Source organism: Chrysemys picta, chromosome 4 (genome assembly GCF_011386835.1).
Source record: "Chrysemys picta bellii isolate R12L10 chromosome 4, ASM1138683v2, whole genome shotgun sequence".
NCBI classification, from domain to species: domain Eukaryota; kingdom Metazoa; phylum Chordata; order Testudines; family Emydidae; genus Chrysemys; species Chrysemys picta.
Genome location: NC_088794.1, coordinates 46,240,093 through 46,261,770, shown reverse-complemented (window position 1 = coordinate 46,261,770; position 21,678 = coordinate 46,240,093). Strand labels below are relative to the sequence as shown.

The 21,678-nt window shown below is 40.2% G+C and overlaps 1 protein-coding gene across 1 annotated transcript in view; it reads left to right on the top strand.

The window, feature by feature from the left end:
• The window catches only part of TRIM66 (tripartite motif containing 66), a 72,889-nt gene that overhangs the window by 29,962 nt on the left and 21,249 nt on the right, over positions 1-21,678 (top strand). Inside the window, exons 4-10 of the mRNA XM_005291724.4 lie at positions 4,671-4,803; positions 6,360-6,476; positions 8,442-8,556; positions 9,345-9,491; positions 9,944-10,061; positions 12,238-13,127; positions 15,115-15,270. Coding sequence (XP_005291781.3) covers positions 4,671-4,803; positions 6,360-6,476; positions 8,442-8,556; positions 9,345-9,491; positions 9,944-10,061; positions 12,238-13,127; positions 15,115-15,270 — 1,676 coding nt within the window. The remainder of the gene's footprint in view (positions 1-4,670; positions 4,804-6,359; positions 6,477-8,441; positions 8,557-9,344; positions 9,492-9,943; positions 10,062-12,237; positions 13,128-15,114; positions 15,271-21,678) is intronic.

Genomic DNA, 21,678 nt, shown 5'->3' with positions numbered 1-21,678 from the left:
GTTATAAATATAAAGTGAAGCTGCAAGGTGGTTGATAGTTGGAGCGAATCATGGACAGGAATGTTTTTTATTTAACATTGACTGAAGAAGGGAGCCAGTACAATGAGGGCCAATAGTACTTTTTTTCATAGATTGATTTTTGTTGATAGTTTGAAAAAAATATCTTCTTGGGTCTGTGACTACCATAGACATAAACTTTGATGAAGTCTGTTCACAGAATTAATGTAATAAACATAGGAGGATAACAAGATAGGCACTGAAGATGTGAAAGAAGATTTATTACAGCATAAGAAGCTATATGAAAAAATGTCTGTCTTAGGAGAGTAAGCTCTGAAGAAGTCTTTTACTTAGGGGCTTTGCATTGATACCAGGCAAACCTCATGATGTTCAAAGTTTTCTGAACCTCTCCGACTGTATTTTAGATTAATAAAACCATAACCTTTTTTCCCCTCTCATTCCCGCCCAGTTTTTTTCCAAAGGAGATTCAATTTTTAGTACATTTTTCCCCCCTAGCTAAATGGAAGTGTATGCTATGCCTTGGCATAGAAGAACTCCTCACATTCAAAAGTTAGGCTAGTGCCAAGTGAATACCCTGCTATGCTCTGCTCTTTTTTCAGTCTCTCCAACATGAACATGCATTCACATGTCATTTGTTCAAGTCAAATTTTAAACCTATGAAGCTGGAGGGATGGATCTTATTAGGCAAGTTGATTTTGCCCAACCCCAATTGACATTCCAGGTCTTCAAATGCCAGAAAATTCAAGCTACCCTTCTAGTATCACAGGGTATGTCTATACTGCAATTAAAAACCCGCAATTGGCTCGTGCCAGCTTCAGTCTTGCCGGGCTCAAGCCAAAGGGTTGTTTAATTATGCTGTAGACGTTCGTGCGAGGTGTGGGGAGATGTCCGAGAGCTGCGCTGCAGCCTGAGCCCAAACATCTTCACCACACTCAAACAGCCCCTTGGCTCAAGTCCCGTGAGTCCGAGACAGCTGGCAAGGGTCAGCTGCGGGTTTTTAATTGCAGTGTAAACATACCCACAGAGATCACACTGTCTTATATTGATCTGAGATAAGGACAGTTACTGTATGCAGGCCTTGGAAATGGTGATCCAAAATGGTGAATATGTGTTCATCTTTTTTTTTTTTTTTAATAGTTAATAATGCCCATTTTAAACTTCTGTGAACTAGATACACCTCTACCTCGATATAACACGACCTGATATAACACGAATTTGGATATAACGTGGTAAAGCAATGCTCCGGGCGGGCGGGGCTGCGCACTCCGGTGGATCAAAGCAAGTTCAATATAACGCGGTTTCACCTATAACGCGGTAAGATTTTTTGGCTCCCGAGGACAGCGTTATATCGAGGTAGAGGTGTAGTTATTTTCTCCATCTGTTTCAAAACTCACATTCTGAAGAAAAGTGATGGTAGTGCCAGTACATAGGGCAAATGATTTCTTACTATTGTTGATATGATGCTCAATAAACTGACTTGGATTATGATAACTATCATTCCTACATGGAGAGCATAGTTCTGAACTGAGAATAAAAGTAGGTGTAGAATGCAAGCAGTGTAATGAGATTGCCAATTGGCACCTGATATGTTTATTGAGCCCTGGGAGTTACTAGAGTAATGTGGCTTTGAATCTGTGTGATTTTAGCTGACAAGGGTATCTCCCTAGTTTCCATTTGAAAAGTGGCTGTCTTTTAAATCTGACATCATACTGAGAAAACATTGATTTCTTTGGAATGATTTAAATCACCAGTAGGCTACAGATCTTTCAGAGGGAGAAAGCAAAGTAGAAGCTTTTACTGTATGACAGTAAATAAGAGTGTTTCATTGTACTTGGACTAGTTTGACCTTAAAAAACTGTTCCCGCTATAAACAAGAGCTATTTGCATTGTCCTCAAAACCCAGACAGCAGGGGTAGCCTTGGTCCTGTACTTTCACAATATAACCATCCTGCCTCTCAAGAGCCTGCCTGGGAGATGAGACACAGAACATCTCTAGATGTTTTTCAGATTATGAAATTTGAGGTACAGATTATGTTGCTCACTGCATTTGGTACACTGCTCTGATAAGGTAGAGGAAAATCACCCTTGAACATCTAACTGCTTGTTTTTTGCAGAGGTGGGGTTTTAATGCATAAGCAGGTGTTTGCACTGAAACTAGAGAACCATTGAAAACATGGGATTGTGAATTCATGAAGGATGAGTTCTTTCTTGGATAGAAGGCTATTAGGAGAGGGATGAATAAAATTCAGGCTCAACTTCCATTTTTTAATAATACTGTTTATTAAAATTTTACATAGTGATAATACAAAACAAAAATGTCAGGTAATTACACATCCATGAAAAATAAAACATGACACCATGGTTACTAATGCATCAAAAATGTAAAATATGCAATGCTATTGCATAAAAATCTTGATCTAATACCTCGTACAAATGATCTTATTACACATTAAATCCAGGATGGAAAGAAAGACAGCTTTGAATTTTGAGGAAGTAAATGAACCTAATCATCAATATTAAGAATAGGCTGGAAATCTAGCCAAGAAGGCAATAAGATACTTGATTTTAACTGCTCAGATTCATGCTGTCCCGAGAGGCAGGGGATGGATTCTATCCATCCATACTTTTATTCTAAGTGTCAGAAACAAGAAGGGCCTCCCTGTAAGCAAACCTCATGAGTCTATTGTGCCTTTTATATCATGACTTTGAAATTAGCATTAAGTGACTGAATTAGAACAGGGACTAACGTGGTTGATGCATGTGTAAAAAAACAAACAAAAAAAAAACAGTCTACAAATTTGTATTAGCAATGGTCTTGAACGAAAATCAACACTTCTCAATTTCGAAATAGTTTGGCTCTCTGGACCAAACATCTTGGCTCACCTAAGGATAGATATGTATTATATAGTACATCAGAGAGAGAGACGGCTGTGAGCAGAGTGATATATTTTTGCATACGTAAACACACAATAAACTAGGGATCTGCTTGAGATGGCAAGAGTTCACTCTCTATGATTGGTCCTTCTTTTTTCTTTACTGGCGACATCCTATGAAACAAAGACGTCACCAGCTTCAAGACAAATGTGTCTTAATAGAATACATTGGTTCAAAGCTGCTAGTCCATCTCTGGATTCTTCTTGTGATTTAACTGCACGAAGGCTTATTCACCATATTAGTCACTGGCCTGTTGTACACCGTTTCTTTGTTGTCAGATTAGTATTGTTGGTATTATTATTTGTTTGTATTACAGCAGTGCCCAGATGCCCCATAAAGGCCTGATTTTGGGATTGTACTGACGCATAGTAAGAAGCCGTCACTGCCCCAAATTGCTTAGCGTCTGATAGATATACCAGGCAAAGTGTGGAAGAAAGGAAGTAGTCTAATCCACATTTTTATAAATAGGGAACTGAAGACTATTAATCTAGAGTTGGTAACTTCAGTGAAGTTTTCGAGAGATGGTGTCAACACACGACACAGTCTCCACAAGGGTGTTCCTTTGGGGATTGATTGTGCCCCCCCCCCAAATATAATGCTTAAAAAAGACCTAATAACATGAGCTAGAGTCAGCCATGTTATGGGCAGGGGCTGTGTGAATTCCTCGGCATAGTTCTGTGACAACACCTTAGTCCTGACCTGTTTGAGCCTTCAGCCTCTCTTCAGCAAAGACTGCCTGTCATGCCAAACTCTGTGATGTTTTGGTGATGTGCATGAAGTGGAACTAATATGGAGATACTACATTTATTTTCACTTGCAACCTAAGCTGGGTCTCCACAGATGAAAATGTGCTCTGTAAACTGCTTTTGCCCTATTATGAACTAGTGACGGGTGAAAATTAAAATGTTTAGGTGGGTGGGCTAAGTTAGATATCTCAAGTCTGAACACTTATCTGGAGCCTCTGGGATTCAAGAACACAGCTTCTGAGTTTTCAACATAGATGCACTTGTGAGCATATAATTCTAGAAAGGGGGCTTTGTTTCTCTTGTTTCACCATCCCTTTGAGTTCTCTCTCACCCTGCTCTCATACTCTTTCTCTTTCTAAGGCAATTCCTCCACATGTGGAGGAAGGCAAGTATAGACTGCATACATGCAACCCTTCCACTTCGCAGTTCCACTGAAGTTTATGTAGTGCTGCATTTGACCACAGAAGCCAAACAAGAGTGTGGAGAAAACCCCATAGACACCTTTTTAGGAATAAACAATCTCCTTGCTTCTTTCCTGACTTTGGATTCACTTAACATATTTATTTTACTGCATGTTACACCAGTTTCTTCGTTATAGTATCAGTATTGCCAACTTCAAGCATTCAAAAATCATGAATCAATCCCGCCCCAAATCATGAAATTGTCTTAAATCATGAGATTTTAAAAATATTACAATTTGGCTTCTTTTTCTTTGTGATCTGGTTTCTGAGCCTTTAGGCTGCACTCAGGTCATGTTTTCAAGTTTTGCTCTGCAACCATAAAGGCTAGAAACTTACATGGGAAACTAAACTTTCATGTTTTTTAAAAAGTCAGTCTCACGTGACTCCAATAAAATCATAAGAGTTGGCAACACTGCAATATGTAAAAGGCAAAACTAAGGCAGCTTTGCAGTACCACAGTTACAATTAGTTACAATTAGTGTTCAGTGCTCCACTATCTTATATTCTCCAGGAACTGAAGGGGGAACAAACGAGTTTTCCTTGTTTTGTCCAATCCACTGTCAAGAGAGCCTTAAACTGTTTTGTGAGACCTGTGATGTCCTTACTTGCCGCAACTGCCTTCTGACCGAACACAAGGAACACAGGTACCAAACATGAATTCCTGATTGACCCCACCTAAAAACAGTTAACGTGGCCTTGAGGTTGCAGAGCTGCATTTCCTATCAATATAGTCACCAAAAATCAAGGAAATCACAGGTTAATACAACTTTAACAGGCATGCCAAACTCAATTCACATGCCTTGCACCCAAACAGCTTAATACCCAGACACGCTCACAGACTCTGCAGCTCATACCCTTCCAATTCCAGTATCTACCCAACCACCAGGTGCACATCCAGTTCCTCACAATCAGAGTCTAACCTGAATTCTGGCCTTGGCATAGTTAAGATATCTCACCAATAGACATACTTTTATTTAAAGAGTCTATAATGTATTATTTAATATAATAATATAAAGTATTATTATTATTTAATATAATAATATAAAGTAATATAAAGATATTCTGAGGTCAACATTGTGAGTTTGACTGTGATTGTGAGAAGGTGTGTGTGCACCATGGGAAGTTTTTATGTCGAAATTGAAGGAGATTTTTGTGAGGTGAGTCTGTGACTATGTTTGGGTACTAATGCATGGGACAGGATGGGTGGGATACAGAGGTGTTGGATGTGGGGGGATATAGAGGGTTTGTGATTGGAAGGGAAGGTGGGAACATGGCAAGGGGTTAGAAGGGAAACAGAAGAATATGGGAAGCAAGTAAATGTGGGCAGTGAAACTGACATCTGTTTTACTGCAGCCTATATTTGTGCAGGCAGTCTGTGTATTTAGGTGGTAAATGTGGTGTGCATGTGCAGATACAGGATGGGTGTTTTTTGAGGTTTTGGTGCACCATTTTGGATGCTCAGATTGAGGTCCCTTTGAATTTTTTTCTATAAATACTAGTTTCTCATCAGTGCAGTCCAGCAGCTCAGGGTGTGAGCTAGTAATGTGGCCTGTAAGGTTTGTATTGCATATATTAGCAAAGAATATTTTTTTGAAATAAATCCATATGAAATACAAACCTGGCTTCTCTAACTGTCTGTGTGTGTCCCTAGTTGCTCCTCTCCTAAATAGATTGTTCCCAACTATATTTTTATCTAGAGCTTAGGCACATCCACTTACTTAAGGCAAGACCATGGACCATTGTGTAGAGGAGAAGAAGGGTGCAAGGACCCATGAAAAAGCCAGGCATAGCTGGGATCTTTGTGGAGGAGTGTAGGGATTGTTCCTTTCCAACTCCCTTGTTGGGGGTTCATAGCCTTCCAGAGGCTGTGGAGGAAAGCCCCTTGCTCTGCCCTATGTGCTCACCAGCAGAGCTTGCTGGCTGCACAGAGAGAAATAGTAAACTGCATCCAATAAAAGAGTGTAGCAGCAGGTGGAAAATAACAATGGGCAAATTCTTTTGGGATTGGTGCAGCTCCCAGTGTGTCCTGGCAGGCACAACTGAGCTCTTAATTCTATTCTGATTTATTATTAATCTGCTAAGTAACGACAATGCCTTATTGTAAGCTAGCAAAGAAGGAAAAATACTTAGGGAAGACTTAATGAATGACTAATTTGTGATCAGAACAGGAATCCATGTGAAAACTTCCCTCCTTTCCCAGGTTCATGCATCTTGAAGAGGCTTTGCAAAATCAGAGGGTTATCCTAGAAAATGTAACAGCCAAAGTGGAAGAGAGAAAAACTGGGATGCAGGTCTCAGCTAAACAGATTGAAGACAGGTAACTGTTGCACGTGAAAGGAGGTATTTAGTAAAAATCCTATTTCAGCTAAAATGCAGCTAACCAGTAGTAGCTAAAGATGCTAGATTTTTTTCTTTAAAAGTAGAAAATAATAGATTAAATATCTCAAATATACATATGCAGTTAAACAGGCAAAGATGCTGTTTCTCAGTACTACAGAACTGGGGCAGGCTGAAGGAGCCTATGACAATTGATTGCAACTTCCAAAGATATTTTGATATTATCTAGTAATACCAAAGTAGAACAGGAAAAGATCAGAGCTATCTATTATATAAAACTCTAGTACTTGTTTTTTCAAGAAACCTGGCAACCAAGCTACAGTTAAAGACATGAACTAAGGCCATGTCTACACTAGCGCTTATGTTGGCAAAACTTATGTTGCTCAGGAGTGTGAAAAAAACACCTCCCGGAATGACATAAGTTTCACTGGCATAAGTGGTAGTGTATACAGCGCTATGTTGGCAGAAGAGCTTCTCCCGCTGACATAGCTACTGCCACTCATTGGGGGTGGTTTAATTATATCGATGGGAGAGCTCTCCCATTGGCATAGAGCGGCTACACGAGAGATCTTACAGTGGCACAGCTGCATTAGTACAGCTGTGCCGCTGTAAGATCTCTAGTGTAGGCGTAGCCTAAATGATGTAACAGTAGAAGATAGTTCATTATATGAACTGATGTTCAGTTACTTATGCTGGGTTTGTTTGCTGTCAGTCCAATTAATGGGAAAGTTGAGATCACTTTTAAAACCCTCAAACCCATATAAATCCATCTATACCAGGGGTCGGCAACCTTTCAGAAGTGTTGTGCCAAGTCTTCATTTATTCACTCTAATTTAAGGTTTCGCGTGCCAGTAATACATTTTAACGTTTTTAGAAGGTCTCTTTCCATAAGTCTATAATATATAACTAAACTATCATTGTATGTAAAGTAAATAAGGTTTTTAAAATATTTAAGAAACTTCGTTTAAAAATTAAATTAAAGTGCAGAGCCCCCCACCACCGGTGGCCAGTGTGAGTGCCACTGAAAATCAACTCGTGTGCCGCCTTCAGCACGCGTGCCATAGGTTGCCTACCCCGATCTATACTGTAGTGTAGTATGAAGTAATTAATTAGACATTAATTTTTCTGAAGGTAAATTAAACATATTTATTTGAGACTATTGTTTTTCTTTATTTTGTCCCTCTTTTGTCAGTTGTCCATCTGAAGCATGTGAGGGTTTCTTGTATGCAGAGGGTAGATGTAGTTTTCTCTGTTCCCTAGGGAGAAGAATAAAGCATGTAGAATATTCTTAGGCTTATCAGGAAATGTCAGTAAACATTAATTTCACTGTACAAACCAAAAACAAAAAATTTCCAGCGATGATCATTGAAATTTACAGATCGTCAAAATAAGAAAAATGCTGCTTGAGAACTTATGAGAGTTTTGATTTAATTATATTTACTTTGTACATTTTGACATGTGACATTGGCAATTTGTGTTTAATGGTTATAAAGGTTTAATTTATTGAATCTCAATGTCTTTTGTTATTAAATAATTATTGTCAGACCACCACATAATTTCTCACAACTGTGAAAATTTAAATAGATGAAAATTTTTACAAATACTTAAAAACCTTAATTTTGTGCAACTGTGAAAATTTAAATAGATACCAATAAAAATGCTTAAAAACATCGATATTATCCATCAAAATTGTAAAAAATAAAATTGAATTCTGCCAACCTTAAATATCTTGACTTGTGCTGTGTATATGAAGCAATTTTAGAGGACCAGTGGGGAAGTGTTTGAGAGCCTGATCTAGTTCCACTGAAATTCAGTGGAAGCTGAATAGGGCCCTGAGTCTGTTATCAATTCTCAGATCTGTTCTCCTTGTCATTAATAACTTTCAAATGCTGAATAAATGGAATTCTGATTGATTCATGAAGGTGTATTTATACTTTCCCCACAGGTTATTTGAAATAAAACATTTGCACAGAAAGGTGGAAAATCAGATCAAAATGGCCAAGATGGTTTTGCTGAATGAAATCAATAAACGAACAAATGCCCTTCTAGAGCAACTTGAGGTAAGTGAGAATGATACCAGTGATACTGAAAATTGGTTTAACAAGAGAGTTTTTCTGACATTGCCTTGGCAAGTTAAATCCTAACCCCAGGCAGAAGAAAGAATATGTTTTGTGTAAGTTATAGTGCATCAGTTAAAAAAAATATTTTTTATCTCAAATGTAAAATGGGATCATAGTCAGAAAGGTAACTATGAAAAATGGCACGTTATTTGCTCCTTGTGGGCCAGCCACATTTTCATATGTGGTTACAACGGCTGTGCCTACAAAATGCATGGCACCCAGAGATGCCCTTGAATCTATTGCCACTGACTTCCTGTTTTCATGTACCAATGTGGAGTTTGCACAGGCACCTGTTACACCATCTTTTGAATATTAGACTCTCTGGTCCACATTCTGGAAAATGACCTGCAATTTTGGATGCTTCAGCTTGCAGGCATTTTGATACCATCTCTGTGCCTGTCTGTCTATGATACCAATGGTGTTGCTTATGAGCTTAAAGCTAAGCATGTGCGTAAACGCTTTGTTTGATCAGGGCCACAGTGCTCAGCACTTTTCAGGGTTGAGCTCCCGTCGGTTCCTGTGGAACTTGGAAGTGTCTGTTGACTAAGAAGGGAATCTATCTGTTAGCTCTGCTGTCTCTTTCTACTTGATGGTTCAAAGAGGTTCCAAATTTTCAGCAAGTGTCCATCCAGACAATGCCTTTTATGATACACACTGACTGGATGTAGTAAGTATATCTGAACGCTGGCTAAAGTTATGCAGAACATGCTATTTCTCATTATCACTAGAGAATTACCAGCGAGAGGAAACAGAAGTTGGAGCAGCAACTTCAAGGCATCATGGTTTTAAACAGGCAGTTTGAACACGTGCAGAACTTTATCAACTGGGCAGTGTGCAGTAAAAACAGCATTCCATTCCTCTTCAGTAAGGAACTGGTAAGAGTAATACCCACTGTCTGAGTGAGAGGAAATTGTGCAGTGGTACAAGATCCAGAAAGGGTAACTTAATTAGGAAAATAGTGAATCAGAAAGAAATGGGTGGAAGAAGCCTCGTGAACCGTGCAGGAGCCATAAGTCAGGGACCAGGGAGCCCTAAAAAGATAGGAATCTACCAGGGCACTCTGCACACAAGGCCGGGGTACAGGGGAAAGCCAGATTCAGAATGGGGCTCTTGTTGCCTGCAAATAAAAACTAAGAGAAAACATGCAGCACAAAATATATCTGAATGTTGTCTGAGAGCTGAGAAGCTAGAGGAGCTTTGTATGATATTAGGCTAAATTCATTCCCGGTCAATGACTCTTTTAAGGATTTAATGTTTCTTCAACATTAAACTATAATGATTTTAAATCTACTGGATGAAACAATGATCCTTTGATTTTTTTTGCCAGATTGTGTTTCAGATACAGCATTTGCTGGAGACAAATTGTACCACAGAAGTAGGCCCTCCTTGGAAGATCAGATTCACTTGGGACCCTTCTTTCTGGACTAAACAACTGTCCAATTTAGGTAAGAAAAATACAGCATGATGACTATGATTTTCTGTATTAGATAAGTGCTCAGAGCTGTACTAGACACACAGATAAAGAAAGCCCCTGCCTCAAAGACCTTTCCTTAGCTTAGTTTCGAAATTGTACAGAGCATGATAGTGTAAAATATAGTGTCTGGTTAAGCCTTATTTCATTGCCATGGGACACTTCAAACCAGCTTAACGGCACTAAATGTTAAGTATTATTACACTGTGATGTACAATATATCAGCTGTCCAAGAAAAAAAGTGTCTGGTGCTGTAGATGTAAAGAACTTACACAGAATACTATGTGATGGTATATCATTAATAATAAAATCCCTTTTAAAATATGAGGCACCCAGATGGTAAGTGCTGACTTAGTTAGATAAGGTCATGACAAAATATGACTCCTTTGGTTATATGGGAGTTGCACAATAATAAACTATGCAACTGACATTACTTTGGCTTTGTGAAGAGTGGTGGTGGGAGGGTGTCTTTGTGTAAATTTCACCAATTATGGTCAGAAAACAGAACAGCTAATATACATGCAACTCAGAGGAGTAAAAGACACAGGAAGACATTACAGATTTTCAGGAACATTCACTTACCTTATTTTATAATGATAATATACAGAATACAATGACATAGCAAGCTGTTTGTGTACTTTATTATGTAATACACAAGGTGGGTGTGGTGATACCTTATATGGACACCCCATAAAAGGTTTAACCTCACCCACCTTATTTCTCAGATCCTGGGACCAGTACGGCTAGAACAACTTATGATGTAATGACGTATTAATTTCAAGCTGTTTGCTATGTGATTGTGTCCTAATTATTTGAAAGGTTATTATGAGAAGGAAATAAGTGAAGGGTAAGAGATGGACTTGTTAATTCCAGTTTTTATTAGAGTACATTAAAACAAAACCCAAAGCACAAATTATAAGTTACACTCTGTAGATGCCTTTGTTATTCTTGCTATATATTTGATTGAACATAAACATTTTACTGAAATGACATACATTGTAGTAACACTCAATGCCAAATTCAAATCAAGAGTTTTATCTTGGCCTGTTTTATGCCAAATACTGTTCTGAGCAAACTGGCCCCATCCTCCCTAGCAAGTGGCAGCTTTGTACCATTCCAGTTGCCCTAAAGTCAGCCTAGTCAGCCAGTGGAGGATTCTCTGGGTGGAAAAGAGCCACTGTAGCAAGTCCTACACCATTCCCTCCTATCTTCCACAGAGTGGCCTTGGCTGGGGCATCCCTATGCTGCCGGAATGGCCTTGGGACCTGACCACTGCCTGGCACAGTCAGGATTGGGGGGCACAAAGGTGGCTTAAAGACAACTTTGTCCCACACTGCAGTGGATGCACAAGACATGATGGACCTAAGGATCCAGCCGGTTGTATATCTATTTATGTAATATATATACATACATTTCATCTTGTGCCTTCCACCTGCTATACATTTGCTGGCTGCAGTAGGTTTTTCCAGTAATTCAGTTCAGTCTTCTGATCAAAGATCTAAAAGGTCATTCCTCATCCCATTTTAAGACATTTAACACTAGACTGCATAAAGCACTAGAAAATATACTGTAGGAAATAATCCTATACTCTCAAGGGGACTGACAAGATCACTTCATAGGCCGTGTCTGTCTCTGTCTTCTGTGATTTTATGATTCTCTTCTACATGACATCCATCCAATTTATTTGTCTTACTTTCATTCTGAAAACAAATGTTCTGTGTGTCTATGTTTATGGATGAGAACATATGTTTATACATTAGTAAAAATGGTAGCTTTGGCCAAATCCATCAGTTAAAATAATGGGAGTTGAGTGGCAATTTTTCAAAGCAGTGACTGGTGTTTTAACCATGAGTCCGACTGACATCAGTGGGAGTTCTGTGTGATTTAAAATCATGCAAAATTCTTAGAAAATGTATCCTCGATGGTTTTGTTTAGTGGAAAAGATAGAAGAAAATGAGAAGTTATCCTGAAGGGCTTTTTAAACAGGATCTGAGTAATTTCAAAATTGAACCTGAGACAAAGAAATTGCCTTTGTAGAATTTACCCATAAAGTAGTAAATTAAACAATTTGTCAAGATCCCAGTTCATTGGCTAGGAACAAGTGAAGGTAGCAGTTAATTGTAGTGAAAGTAATTGTACTGCTTTCACAGGTAGCTTAACAATGGAAGGTGGACACACTCCTCATTCAGATGTCCTAACCTATGGAAATATACAAGGACTACAGACATCAATGTATCATGGACAGCATTCGCCAGCGCTACAGCTTGAGGCTATCAATAACCAGTCACATCAGTTTCCACCTCCTGTTCAGTCTCCTACACCAGTGTGTTGCTCCCATTGCTTCAACATTCCTCACATGAATAAGGGTCAGCGTCCTCAGCACCATATGAGCCATCATCAGAATTTTAGACAACCTCTTGAAATGCAGCCGCAGCCGCCACCGCATTTTCCACCGCAATACAACGTTCAGCAGCATGAAAAAGAGCAGAGGGGCACACCTCAGCCTTTGAAAATAATGCAGCCTTGCCTAGAGCAGCCATCCCATTCAGAGCAGGATAATGTATCTGTAAGGATGGGAAAACATTTGCAAGCTCAGCAGCCACAGCAGACTCCACATCCAGTTTACACGGTTCCCCCACAAGATATTCATCAGGTTCACTCTGGTCATGTGCAACAATTGCACACACAGCCTGCTTTGCAAACTCCAACTGTGCAAGTGCAGCTTGGTCATCTTCAGAAGCTGAAGCTTAACCACATGCAGCAGCAGCAACCACATCCACCGCCTCCCACGACAAGTCAGAATGAAAACGCTCATGAGCAAGTCATACAACAGAGTCTGGACATAATGCACCACCAATTTGAACTGGAAGAAATGAAAAAGGATTTGGAGCTTCTCCTTCAGGCTCAAGGACAACCAAGCTTGCAGCTGAATCAAGCCAAACAGCCTCAGCATGTTCAGCAAACCATTGTTGGACAGATAAACTACATAGTGAGGCAACCAGCCCCAGTTCAACAGCAAATCCAAGATGAAGTGCAACAAGTAAGTTCTCCAGAGCATCCCTTCCCCCCTCAATGCATTTAGTCAGCACTGGCTCAGAGCTTGAGACTGAGATTACAAATGTAGATATTTCAGTGTTATTAACCAAATTATTGTAAATGCAACAGATCTGATAGCAGCTTTAGTTGTGAAGCATAACTCAGGTGAGTGTTGAGATTTTATTTTTGGAATATGCTAATTAAATGTATGGAAATCACTTTACCACCATTTTGGGTGGTTAAAACTTTATTATTTACAGTACAAGTTATTTTGTAAATATTTGTGTAACAGTACGGACTCAGGGCCTCAACTGAGATCAGGGCCTTGTTGTGCTAGGTTCTGTACATAGACAACAAGAAGTAGTTCCTGTTCCAAAGATCTTACATTCTAAATAGACAAGACAAACAAAAGGTGTGAGAAAATAAGTGTTGTTATCCCCATTTTACAGATGGGGAACTGAAGGACAGAGATATTAAATGACCTGCCGAAGATCACACAGGAAGTTTGTTGCAGAGCTGGGAACAGAGACCTGGTCTCCTGAGCCACAGTCCAGAGCTTTAATCACAAAACCACTCTACCTTTCTTTTGCTACATACAGGGGTGGCCAAACTTACTGACCCTCCGAGCCGCATACAATAATCCTCAGAAGTTCGAGAGCTGCAAGACATGCACAACCTGCACCATGGGCCAGCGCTGCTGGGGCATGGGACTAAAGCCCTTACAATCCCCCTCTCTGCAGGGCAGAAGCCCCTAGTCCCACCACCCCGCCGCAGGGCAGAAGCTCCTAGTCCCACCACCCCGCCGCAGGGCAGAAGCCCCAAGCTCCCCCCGCCCAGTGTGGTAGACAAAGAATGGAGGGTGCACGGGGGGCTCCATGAGCTGCATTTTAACTGTAAAAGAGCCACATGCGGCTCGGGAGCCACAGTTTGGCCATGCCTGCTACATATCATAGTAAATGACAGCGTCACATGGACAAGTGAAGGGAATAAAACAGAGTCAGAGCTGTGTAGGTGATGGGTTACAGTAAGTGTAACCCTGTTACACTTTCCCTGTTAGCTGATTTTTCAACCAGCAGGAGACCACACTAGTTATTACACAAGAATTCTATAAAATGAGCCATATCCTCCCCATCCTGCCCTCAGTCAGAACCATATCATTAAAGTCTTGAACTGAGCCTGCTGGTGGCCATGGTGGCCACCCAGGGCAATATGGCTGAGCGCTTCCCAGACCCCATTAGGCAAAGCCTCCACAAAGAGATGGCTCTTGCAATGCACTCAAAAGAAGGTGGGAGTTCAGGAAGATCTCCCAAGAAATGAATTCCACAGTCATGATTCTTTCACTTGGTAAACTCTGCCCAGGCCTAAGTTCTGTAAACTCTGACCATCTTCCAAAGTGCTCACATTGGTTTTAGCTGTCATGGCAGATAGTGTGTGGGAATACCTGGATTTTAGACCATTCAAGGTAGATTCTGTGCAGGATTTTTCCCATGATATGCTAAGGCTATGTCTACACTATGGACTTGACAGCAGCACACCTGTACTGCTGCAGCTGGGCTGCTGTGCCGTCTCCGGTGTAGCCGCTCTATGCCTGGAGGAGAGAGCTCTACCACCGGCATAATTAAACCACTCCCGAGTGGCAATAGCTATGTCGGCAGGAGATCATCTCCTGCCAACATAGCGCTGTTCATGCCAGCGCTTTTGTCGGTGAAACTTGTATTGGTCAGCGGTGTGTTTTTTTCACACCCCTGACTGACAAAAGTTTTGCCAACTAAAGTACTAGTATAGACAAAACCTAAGAGGGAGATCAGTTTGTGTCTGTCTTTCTCTCTCTCTGTTTTGGGTTATTTTGAGTGTCTTTAAAACAACAGTGTTGTTATTATAAGGAATGGTCATTGTTTTAATATTTCACATACAGTGTGCTGATGTTATCTTCCTACGATTTACTGGATCTGAGTTCCTGGAAACACTGACATTTTATCCTTTCATCATAGGTTTGTGAGGATTCTGCTGAACTAGAAAGCGAAAAGCCGGTGCTTCCTCTTGATAGAAATGTTATTCCACCTCCGTCACAACCATTAGCTGAAGAAACCAGCAGTCCCTCCCCAGAGAGCACTTTGCAACACCCCTCTTTGAATCCAGTGAGGAAGGTACACAAAGCTTTTCAAAATCCTTTTTAAGAGAACATGTACTTTTATAGTATTGAATGTCATGTGACACTTCTACGGGAGTTCACATCCAAGCTGAAGGATTTAAATGTCTGGCTTATGTTCTGTCAGCACAATGGTTTGTAAGTAATCAGGCAATTTTCAAAGTTGGTTACAGCTGCTTCCTGTCCCCTCCCTTTATCCTAACCCTCTTTATTTACTTTATGTATTATGATGAATCTGGTATTTTGGTATATTTGTTGCATTGTGGAAAAAATAATTAAAAAATTATAAATAAAAAAAAGATGGTGGCAACCTAATATAGTTTACATCCACCTCTAACTTGGTTACAAGCCATCTTACAATCATGACTTGTAATTTTGCTATAAACTGTCTATGGGGGCATCTATAGCCTGGATGCGTCTAACATCGCTGTTAAATATATAAATAAATACAGCAATGGACATGCTACAGCTATGGTAGTTGACAAGCAGCGTTCTGATAGAATCATGCTTGGCAATCAATCTTGGAAATGGTTGGATGGTGTATAAACTGTGCTGTAGAGTGCCTTAGGCCTGGTCTACACTACAGGGTTAGGTCAACATAAGCTGCCTTGCATCAACCTAGCTATGGAAGTGTCTTCACTTAAATTTGGCTCCGACCAATGTAAATGCCTCTCTACGCCGACTTAATAACACCACCTCCTCGAGCAGCATAGAGTCATGGACGATGGAATTAGGTCAATGCAATGTCAGTGTAGACATGGCATTGCTTACATCAACTGTTACTGGCTTCCAGGAGCCGTCCCACAGTGCCCCTCACTGACAATATACATCAATACAAGCACTCATAGTGAGGACGCAAACCGCGAACACAAGGAGCCAAGTATGCGCGCACACAAACAATTTAATAACTGCGGTGGCTATATGCCGATGTAACTTAGGTTGACAAAATTTTGTAGTGTAAACTAGGCCTTAGTGACATAAGGAAAGAAAAGGGGGAAGGAGGGAAAGGATAGATTAAAGGGACCTAATTGTCTAGTACATCTGCTTTAATTTTCTTTCTTGTGTATATTTAAGCAGAAAAATAGTGGTCTCTTTTACTCCTAACCCTTTTATGTACATGCTAGAGCCACAACTTGGGATCCCTGACCCGAAGTGAGCCCCGATCACTAAATAAAGTGTATAGGCGGAGACTCTCAGATATTTTTGAACATAAATGGTAACTCTACAACCGTCTAGCTGCCTGAGGCTTATTTAATGTATATTGAGAAGCTGTCGTCTTCTCTAGAGCTTAACAGGAAACCTGTCTCTAAGGAAATGAGGCTTCCTGAAATGCCCAATTATCTATGAAGAGGTACAGTAGTCATGGAAAGAAGTCAGAGATGCAGGAGGAGGAGTTAAGACCTTGGGAAGGTGACAGAAAGAACTAGGTGTAGAGCAGAAGGAAGCTTAGCTGGAAAGGCAAGAAGAGAGAGGAAATGAAAGGAGGATTCTGAATATGAGAATGAAAGAGAAGAGAAGAAGGGTACTTGTAGAAGGAAAGAGAGAAAGGAAAGAATGACAAGTGTCTAACAGACCTGACTGGTGTAAATATTTTTGTAAAGAAAGCTAAGCTCTCTCAATGTCACTGGCATACTGGTTAGCTGTGGCTGACATTGCAGCTTTGTTGTTGCTATTATTAATATATTGTAATTGGCCATTTTGGGAGTGATGTCATGACATACTCAAGACCCTGCTAATTGCTGATTTCGAAGTGACTGTAAAGGGAAGCGTGTGGCAAGGTCCCCTGCAAATACTGTTTCCGTGGAAGCTTTCTAATAAGGAAGGCAGTTTTCCTGACGTGCTAATTCTTGCTTTGAATGGGAGATTGGTTCCCACATAATTAAAAAGAGAGATGGACACCATGCCGGTTTCTGTCTATTTTGGCTGCATTTGAGTATACGTTTCTATGTAGATCTCCATCCTGGCAACATTTGCCTTGGTACAGGGAGTGTTGGGCCCCTTCATCTTCCACATACAAATTCTGTGAGGCCACTGTAGAATGATAATATATTTTATTTAACTTAGTAGAGCCCTAAAACATTACAGTCATAAAACATAACAGATAGAATGACACGAGGCAAATATGAACATTCTTCTAATAAAAGAAAAACTGTTCTCCCTTTTAAGTAATAACACTGCTTTACAGCCAAAATGCTTCTGAAATAAATGTAGTCAAACTTTACTAATTCTGGATCACTGAGAACGAAAATGATGCTTAAAATTGTTGATTGGCTCTAGTTTTCAAGATATGCTATTGGGTCAGTATATACGACCCTTGACTTGGGAATGGCGGAGGATAAGTGACTTATAAAGGGAAGGATCTCAATTTAAACCAGAAATGACTAAAATACATCTTTGACTGGATCTATGAATAAATCTATGACTGGGTTTGGACAGTACTTACTTTTTTAGGCAAAACAATGAATGATGCAATCTGAAGCTGGTATTGCGTCATACATGATATGAATTGCATCACGTTATTCCTAGAAGTCATGGATGAGGCAATCATAACGAAGCTTACATCACTCTGCTGAACAAATTGCCCTATATCAGCTCTAGAAATCATACAGTGTCGTGCTCTCTTATTTGTTAGTGTTTGATTTTGCAAAGGGACACATTTCTGTTTAGCCAAAGTGAGCAGAGATGCCTCGTACTTGTGTGAACAGTGCAGATAACTTCTGCTATGTTTGTGGTGAAGTGACTTTTGCATCACAAAAGCACAGTATAACCACTATGGTTAAGAAAGCCTATCACCTTTATTTTGGCTGCAAAATTGGAGAGCAGGACAAGAGGTGGGCCCCACACATATGCTGCAACACTTGTGCAACAAATCTTCACCAGTGGTTGAACAGGAAAAGGAAATCTATGCCTTTTGCAGTGCTAATGATTTGGAGAGAGCCAACAGATCATACCAGCAATTGTTACTTCTGCATGCTGCCTCCAGTTGGGAAAGGTGTGTCAAAGAAGAAAAAGTGGACTGTGCATTATCCAAACATTCCATCAGTATACGCCCAGTACCCCACGGAGAAGGACTGCCAGTTCCTGATGCACCAGAATCATTCTCACTTGAGTCAGACGAGGAAGAGGAAGAGGATGAAACTTCTGGTCCTGAACCATCAATGTCACAGGACCCACATTTTCTCCCATCCTCCTCCTCTGAACCACACCTCATAATACAAGGTGAACTGAATGACCTTGTCAGGGATTTGGAACTACCCAAGAGTAAGGCAGAGCTGTTGGGCTCCAGACTACAGCAGTGGAATCTCCTGGCAGGTGATGTTAGGGTTTCCATGTTCCGTGACCGTCAAAAGGATCTTGTCCCATTCTTCTTCATGGAAGGTGATCTTGTAGCCTGCAACAACATCGATGGTGTGATGGCAGCCCTCAGCATCGTTCACGATCCAGATGAGTGGAGACTGTTCATTGATTCATCGAAGACGAGTCTTAAAGCTGTTTTACTGCATAATGGCAATGTTTTGCCATCAATTCCAGTTGGTCATGCAGTCCATATGAAGGAAACCTATGACAACGTGAAACAACTTTTGAGGTGCATAAACTATGACCAACATCAGTGGCAGCTTTGTGGCGATTTGAAGGTTGTTGCTCTCTTGCTTGGTCTGCAGACTGGATACACAAAGTACTGCTGTTTTCTCTGTGAATGGGATAGCCGTGCAAGAGATTCCCACTACATCAAGAAAGATTGGCCACTCCGACAGTCATTGGAGCCTGGGAGGAAAAGTGTTCAGCATCCACCACATGTTGAATCAAGGAAGATTTTGTTACCACCCTTACACATCAAGCTGGGTCTGATGAAGAACTTTGTCAAGGCCATTGACAAAACACAAGCAGCTTTCAAGTACCTCCGTGGAAAATTTCCAAGGTTAAGTGAAGCTAAGATAAAGGAAGGTGTCTTTGTTGGTCCTCAGATTCGTGAACTTCTTCGAGATGATGCATTTGACCATTCACTGCGTGGCAAGGAAAAGATGGCATGGAAAGCCTTCCAGTTAGTGGCAATAAATTTTCTCAGAAACAACAAGGCAGACAACTACAGGTTGTTGGTGGAAAACCTCCTCAAGGCATACAAAAGCTTTGGTTACAATATGTCACTAAAGATACATATTTTGCACTCTCATCTAGATTTTTTTCCACCGAACTGCGGAGCAGTGAGCGACGAGCACGGCGAGCGATTTCACCAGGACATTGCAACAATGGAGAAACGCTATCAGGGCAAATGGAGCTCATCAATGCTTGCAGACTATTGCTGGACAGTGACGAGAGATGCTCCATTTAATGAATACAAGAGACAAGCCAAGAAGCGCCGAGTAGACACCGAATAGGACTAAACTATGTACATAATAGTTTTTTGCCTTTTGTTTCATAATAATTTTTATTTATATAACCCTTTTGCTGATTTTTAAAGTGTTACATAAACAGGACAGGTGAAATATTATCATGTAAAGCAACCATAAACACATGAAAAGACCTAGGTTTACAATTTATGATTAAAACTCTACTATCTACACAATATACATAGACATAAAATGTAAAAACTTAAATATCTTAGAAACAGTAGCCAATCAGTTGTTTTAATTGTCATATTTGAATTCAGCACATCAAAATACATAATAAATAGCACATTTTATCTCTGAAGCAGACGACTTCTCAAAAATTGTAGACCAATTATAATTGGTGTTAGACATTTAAATGGTGCTTCCGAATTCTGCTCAAGTTCATTATACCAGTACCCCCTCTCCACACACCGTTTTCCTAATGGAGCATGATGATTTTTGAGCTGCCAAGATCCTCTGTTTAAAGAGGAAGCAGTGGAAAATTGAGAAGTTTTAGAGCTAGGATGTAGCAGTAACTCAGAATAAACTGATTAGTGATAAATTGGGCAGGGTTTGTTAACAGAGAGTTAAAAATTTCCACTCCAACGACTTGTAGCCCAAAGTTGGTTTTTTGTTTTGTTTTGGTTTTTTTGCCAGGCTTGATTACTCATGTGATTAGACACCTGTGTTTTAATTTTGCAACATATTTATGGTGTGCATCTGAGGCTATTGACTAATAACTAGCCTGTGTGTCACTATATGGGATCATATCTGTTTGGGCGTGAAGCTATACAAAACTGATGCTAATAATATTTTGGGATAACCACATTATTTGCAGGTGGCAAAACCTCAAGTAAGTCATGTAGATCATTCCAAACAAGGGCTAGTAAAGCCATTATACTATGCCCCATCACCAGATATTCTTTACATAAAGCTGGTATTGCTAGCCATGGTATGTCATGAATGTTGGCATTTAAGCCATCACTTTCCCAAAGTTCAGAAGCGTTCCTGTTTGGGCCGATCTGTACTTTGTGTACTTGTTGAATGTGGTCTAGTGCCTGTATATATATCTTCAAATGTCTGCATGCTCTCTCATCTTCCTTTGCCCTGCTATTTTTTAAAAACACTTGTGGGAGTATTTACATTTCTGTCAGCCTTGCTGTCTTTCCTTGTCTGCCTCTGACTAGCCTTTCCCTGTGGGGGGAGCGCATTTTTTTTTGAAGACTATCTAGCTAGTGGATGTATTCATGTTCAGACAGTTGTGTGTTTTGTGTAAATCTTCCTTATTCCAAGTATTATAAATGTTGGGTTTGTGTAGCTCCCTTTAGGAATACAGCACTGAGCATGGAAATCCTCTTTTTAGCCACAAATCAGGCATACGTTTCTCCACACTGCTCTGTCAATATACTCCACTTCTGTTCTGGAGGGAGCCAGCTTTTTGGGTGAAAGAATAGTTTTGTCTACAGGCCTATTCAATGTTCTCTGTTGAGAATGCCAACAAGGCAGTGAATTAAATGCAGGTTGAGTTAGTGATTTTTGTGATAATGACTTTTGTCTGTTGGGAACTGGACTGAGCCAGCAAATTCATTATACATTAGCCATTAACAGCTGTCTGATGGAGGTAACTTTCAGTCACTACCAACATGGGCTACTTCTAACTAGGGATCTAGAGGTGAAGATTACCAACCACCTGAATCATTTGGTGGTCCTGTTGTTTTTGCAGGGTACATTGGTGAGTTACTTATTTGCAAACAGGATCGGGGAGGGCAATCTATTTGAGAACAGATGCCAATTCTGTAAGATTTTTTGATGTAACTATGATTTTGGGGGTGATAAACTGAGCATGACATTTGCTTGGCTTGAATGTGTTTCATTTTCCTTCATGATCGTGATCAGTTAGAGGTATAACTTTAAAGCAGATAAAATGCAAAATTGGGAAGAAGTGCCATTGTTATTGTACAGATGCACCATGTGCATCTTTTAATAGGAAGCTCAGACACCATGGTGATAGGCATTATCATGTTTACAGTTCTTCCTTC